Below are 6,377 nucleotides of genomic sequence, written 5' to 3'. Positions count from 1 at the left end.
GATTTATGATTTATGTAAAAATTATGAACTATAAATAATGTCTTGGGGACTATAAATAATGCCGCTAGAACATTAATGACAATAACATTGTCGCAAATGATAATCCAATCATCTCGCGTACTGTATTTTGCATCTGCAGGACCTAGCTAAATCAACCTTCTTAATAACCTTGTCCTGAACACCAAACCTCACTCAATTACGTTAGTGTGAAACATCCAATTGTCCAACAGATAAAAAAGCTACATACATCCTTTAGTCCTGCTACGAACCCACAGAGATTAGTAGCAATCGCTTTGTGTCACACAAAGGATTCAGTCACAAGAACACATAGTTCTGTAGATGAGAAGAGGGGAAAGCGGAGATACAGAGTAGCGGATAGGAAGAAGATAGACGGACAAAATATTCTTTTTACCCTCCTTATCTCCTCAGGTTAGCCTTAGTTTTTGCTTAAGAGGGGCACGTCCGGTAGATGGGCCAAGCCGGTCACGCGAGCGCCGGTTACCTGCTGGGCTTGACCGAGTCAGCTTCTAGGAGAGGCCTTGGTCTTGGCTGGCCCACATGGCAGGTGCGTAGCATGCCCTCCTCCTTGAGACACAGCATGCCCCCATGCTGCTGTAGAAGGAAACCGGTGCTGGAGTGCGTTCTTGTCTTCCCAGGAGTTCAGATTAGATGAGAGGCCAGCCCAATGAACGAGCACTTGTGCACGAGCGCCATTACCAGCTCGCACCAAACGAGAATCAAGAATCTGCCCCGGCTGAATAGAAACTGGAACATCCGTAAGCAGATGCAAAGAAGCATCAGAAGGCACCTGATTTGCCGGTAGAGAGGGCTTCAGCTGGGAGACGTGCACCACCGGATGAATACGACTATTTGTTGGAAGCTTCAATTTGTAGGCTGACTTTCCCACGCGAGCGAGCACCTCATAGGGACCATAAAATTTGAAGGACAACTTGTGATTTGCACGACGAGCAACAGACATTTGTGCATATGGTTGAAGCTTGAGATAAACAAAATCTCCCACCTGAAACACCCGATCAGAACGATGTTTATCTTCTTGTTGCTTCATGCGGTGCTGAGCTCGAAGTAGGTGTTGCTTAACAAGTTCTTGCATCATTTCTCTTTCTTGTAGCCAACCCGCCAGATCAGATGGTGTGGATTCTGGAATATGAGCAATGCCCAATTGTCGTGGTTTATAGCCATATAACACCTCGAATGGAGACTTGCCCAGCGCTGAGTGAAAATTAGTGTTGTACCAATGTTCAGCCGAAGGCAACCATTGAGACCATTTGGTCGGCGAAGCATGAACCGTACACCTGAGAAAGGTCTCAAGACATTGATTAAGCTTTTCGGTCTGACCATCAGTTTGGGGATGGTGTGCCGAACTCATATTCATCTTCACATCCGTCATCTTGAACAAAGATTGCCAAACATTGCTGGTAAATACCTTATCCCGATCAGATATAATGCCGGACGGCAGACCATGTAACTTATAGATGTGGTTGTAAAAGAGTTGAGCAACTTGAAGAGCAGAGTAGGGATGAGCCAGAGGGATGAAGTGACCGAACTTAGTGTACTTGTCAATCACCACCAATATGGTATTATATGAGCCAGACTTGGGAAGGCCCTCCACAAAATCCATGCTCACCAAACTCCAAGGTTCATCTGGGATGGGTAATGGATTCAGAAGACCTGGCAACTTCACAGTTTCAGATTTGGCTTGCTGACATATGGTACAATTTTGCACATATGTTTTTACATCAGTCTTCATACCAGGCCATGCAAACAGAGCACTAATGCGCTTGTAAGTTGCTAAGAACCCAGAGTGACCACCAATGCCACTTGCATGCAAGGAGAGCAGAATAGCTTGATGTGCCTCAGTGTTAGAGCCGAGCCAGACGCGTCCCTTATGCCTGATAATACCATTCACCAACGTGTAGCCAGCAGAGTTAGATCCAGTGAAACTCAACTCCTGTAACAACTTTTTAGTTGTATCATCTTTTGTGTAGCCATCCACAATTACTTCCAACCACTTGGGCTGACAGAGAGAAATTGCATGACATGATTCAGGAATTGCTTGACGGGAAAGAGCATCAGCAGCAGCATTTTCATGGCCTTTTTTGTAAACCAACTTGTACTGGAGTCCCATTAATTTCAGAAAAGCCTTTTGTTGGATGTCAGTAGTAAGCTTTTGCTCAGACAAGTAAGTTAAGCTACGGTGATCAGTGGAAATGGTGAATTCAGCGTGCTGGAGGTATGAACGCCATTTCTCCACCGCCATCAAGATAGCAAGACACTCCTTCTCATAAGTGGAGTAGCCTTGCGTCTTGGGTCCCAAAGCCTTGCTGAGAAAACTGATCGGATGCCCTTGTTGCATCAGTACAGCACCAATACCATACTTGCTTGCATCTGTTTCGACAACAAATGGCAATTTGAAATTTGGTAGAGCCAAGACAGGGGCTTGAGTAAGAGCTGATTTCAAATGTTGAAAAGCTTCATCTTCTTTGTTTGTCCAATAAAACATGGTATCTTTACGGAGCAAATCTGACAATACTCGACTGATGATCCCATAATGTTTTATGAACTTGCGGTAATAACCCGTTAACCCAAGAAACCCCCTAACTTGCTTGATAGTTGTCGGTGTAGGCCACTGAGCGACAGCTTGGATCTTCGAAGGGTCAGTAGCGACCCCTTTGTGACTGATGATGTGACCCAAGTACTCAAGTTGTTTTTGGGAAAAGGAACATTTACTCTTCTTGATATACAACTGGTGCTGGTGGAGAAGAGCAAACACTTGTTTCAAGTGACGCACATGATCTTCAAGTGTATGACTATATATTAAGATATCATCCATGAAGACAAGAACACATTTTCGAATGAGGGAAACAAAAATTGTGTTCATTGCAGCTTGAAACGTTGCAGGGGCGTTTGTGAGACCAAAGGGCATCACCTTGAATTCATACAACCCTTGGTGTGTTTTGAAAGCCGACTTGTGTTCTTCACCACGCACTAGCCGAATTTGATGGTACCCAGATTTGAGATCCAGTTTGGTAAACCAATTTGCACCGGACAATTCATCAAGCAGCTCATCGATCACTGGCATTGGGTATTTATTCTTAACTGTAATATTATTGAGGTGCCTATAGTCAACACAAAAACGCCATGAACCATCCTTCTTCTTCACCAACAACACCGGAGATGCAAATGAGCTAGTGCTATTCTGTATAAGTCCCTTTTGGAGCATTTCACACACTTGTCGCTCAATCTCAGTTTTCTGCATAGGAGCATAACGATATGGCTTGACATTAACAGGCTTCACCCCTGGAAGCAGTGGAATGTTATGGTCAAAACTGCGGTGAGGAGGCAACACCTGAGGATCTTCAAACACAGCCTCATGCTGAGAAAGAACTCGGGTAATGGCTGGTGGTAGAGGGGTGGATGAGCCAGGTGCCTCGAATACGTCTTGCACAGCACACAATTCTAACATATGCACCACACCTCCATTGTTAACCAAGCCCTGAAGCTGTTTAGCAGAAATAGCTGAGCAACTGGCAGGTTTATCTTTAATGCCTCGAAGAGTGATGCGAACTCCATTATGTGTGAACCGTAATGTCTTCTTTTTCCAATCTACCCACATTGGGCTCATCTCTTCAAGCCACTCCATACCAAGGATGATGTCATATGTGCCTAATGGAAGTACCTTCAGCGAAGATGTAAATGATGTGCCTTGAGTCCACCACTGTAGAGATGACACCATCATGTTACAGTCAAGAGTTCCTCCATCAGCAACTGTCACTTTGGCAGCAGGAAACGGAGCAGTGGTACACTGTAAACGGTCAACCAATTTGGAGCTTATGAAGTTACTGGAGCTTCCAGAATCTATCAGGATCAATACTTCTTGTTTGCCAATGAAACCCTGAAGCCGAATACTCTTCTTACACTGTGTCCCACATGCTGCATGGACAGATAGCTTCATGACATGGTCATCCTCATCCGGGTCAGGGGTGTGCTCTTCAGGCCATCCATTGTCATCTTCGTCATCAGAAATATCAAGAGAGGTAATCAGTTCTTCAAGGACATGCAACTGAACCTGCGGGGGGCACTTGTGGCCCGGGGAGAATTTTTCCCCGCACTTAAAGCATTCGCCACGAGCACGCCGTTGGGCCTTGAGAGAATCAAACTTAGTGTTGTACTTGATCCTGTCATCCGTCCGCTTCTCACCCGGGTTTCCTAGAATGCTTGGCAGCTGAGCATTCATCTTGAATTTGTGGCGATAATCCCCCTTCTTGAAGGACGGACGAGTATCTTCCACCAACAACACTTCCTGTGTTTGAGCAAGGGAACAAGCCAGATCAACAGTTCCAGGATTGTGTAATTTAATAGCAGACTTGATGTCTGGCTTAAGACCATCAATGAAACGGTTCACAAAGAAGGTTTCATCATAGGAGTGATTGTAAACCAGAATCTTATGCATGAACTCTTCAAATGTATGGGCATATTCATCTACTGATGCAACTTGCCGAAATGCAAAAAACATGTCCATGAGTTTAGCATACTGATTTTTGTTGAACTTAGCAAACACTCCTACACACAAGGCAGGCCAGCTATCCACTGAATGCATGGCTTCGAAAGTTTGCAACCACAGGGCAGCATTGCCGGTGAAATGCATAGTGGCAAAATCCACCCACAACTCAGGATTAACATGGTACATTTTAAAATACTTTTCGCATTGTTCCTTCCACCATTTGGGATTATCACCAGTGAATTTTGGGAAATCTGATTTGGGCAACTGCAGACCACTATGACTGTAGGGCTGATGCGGATATGCAGTGGTACGATCATCATCTCTCTCTGCTGAACCATACATAGCAGAAGTAAGGTGGTCACGGGTTTGCGATTGCTCACCCCCGACCAGGGCGTGTCCGGAGGTTCGAATCTCTCCAGAAACAGCACCCTGGTGATGCAGTTCTTCACGGTGCCCATGGGGCCGAAGCACACCCGGTCGCTGATGCGGCTGCGCCGGGGTCGTGGAAGGAGGCTGCCCCCGCTCGAGGAAATCGACGCGGCGCGCCACCGCCTCCATCGACAACTTCAACTCGTCGGCTGTCTTGTCGAGCTTGTTGTGGGCCGTGATTATGCGGTCCAGCGTAGTCTCGACACGCTGGGTCGCCGTCGCCGTGGAGCTGGTGAGATCGGAGAGAGCCTTGGTGGTCGATTCAGAGAAGGAGTCGACCGTGGTGCGGAGCTCGTCGATCCGCTCGGAGTTGCGGACCCCCGCGTCGGAGACGGCCTTGCTCTGAATCACCGTCGCTTGGATCAATTTCTGCAGCTCAGAGATGGTCAGCTCTGCCGCCCCCATCCTGTCCGTCAACGTTGGGCGCGCAGATTTCCCCGTCGTGGCTGGGAAAAAAAATCGGTGGGAAATGATGCCGAAAGATCGGTGGCTCTGATTCCAATTGCTACGAACCCACAGAGATTAGTAGCAATCGCTTTGTGTCACACAAAGGATTCAGTCACAAGAACACATAGTTCTGTAGATGAGAAGAGGGGAAAGCGGAGATACAGAGTAGCGGATAGGAAGAAGATAGACGGACAAAATATTCTTTTTACCCTCCTTATCTCCTCAGGTTAGCCTTAGTTTTTGCTTAAGAGGGGCACGTCCGGTAGATGGGCCAAGCCGGTCACGCGAGCGCCGGTTACCTGCTGGGCTTGACCGAGTCAGCTTCTAGGAGAGGCCTTGGTCTTGGCTGGCCCACATGGCAGGTGCGTAGCAAGTCCTTATACCAATCAGCATCGAGCAAACACTACCATTCATACATACAGACCTAAAATCAAAACAAAGTCTGAGAACAGAGAACAATCGTTCATGCAAAAATCGAAATTTTGGTTTAGGAAGCGGGCGAGCTGCTTATCCATGTGCTCTCTCCAACTCTCCCATGATAACCAGTCCCAACAACAACAAAAGCAATCAAGCAACTATCACATGGTACATACAACAAGCAAAAAAGGAGTGCTTACTTGGATTAATTAATGGCAAGGTTATGCAGACAAAAGTGGCGATTATTGTGCCCCATAGTTGCTGGAATCCAGATCGGAAATGAGATCTTCGGGCAGAGAAAGGCACTCCAGGCAGTTACCGTTGGCTACTCAGTGGTATGGCGACCAATGCGACATGCTGCCACCGGCCGGACACGGGGAGGTGCGTACTCGGCAACAAGAGCCCGGTGCCGTCGGCTTCTTTGAGAGGATGGAGGACTGGCGGCTTCTTTGAGAAGATGGAAGTGGCCGGACAGCGGGAGGCGACCGACGACGCTGACCATGGAGACGGGATCCGGCGTCGGCGGTTGACAGGTGCAAGTGAGTCGGCGAGGTGAGACAGC

The 6,377-nt window shown here is 47.2% G+C and overlaps 1 protein-coding gene across 1 annotated transcript; it reads right to left on the bottom strand.

The window, feature by feature from the left end:
- Window positions 1-256: 256 nt before the first annotated feature.
- LOC119285551 lies at window positions 257-6,366 on the bottom strand. The gene is made up of 2 exons (XM_037564848.1): window positions 2,948-6,366; window positions 257-2,770 (listed from the first exon to the last, which is right to left on the bottom strand). Exons 1-2 carry the CDS (start codon window positions 5,354-5,356, stop codon window positions 521-523), a joined length of 4,659 nt encoding a protein of 1,552 aa, XP_037420745.1. The 5' UTR covers window positions 5,357-6,366; the 3' UTR covers window positions 257-520.
- Window positions 6,367-6,377: the final 11 nt, after the last annotated feature.

Source organism: Triticum dicoccoides, chromosome 4A (assembly GCF_002162155.2).
Source record: "Triticum dicoccoides isolate Atlit2015 ecotype Zavitan chromosome 4A, WEW_v2.0, whole genome shotgun sequence".
In the NCBI taxonomy this organism is placed as follows: Eukaryota; Viridiplantae; Streptophyta; class Magnoliopsida; order Poales; family Poaceae; genus Triticum; species Triticum dicoccoides.
This window is presented reverse-complemented; position numbering and strand designations above follow the sequence as displayed.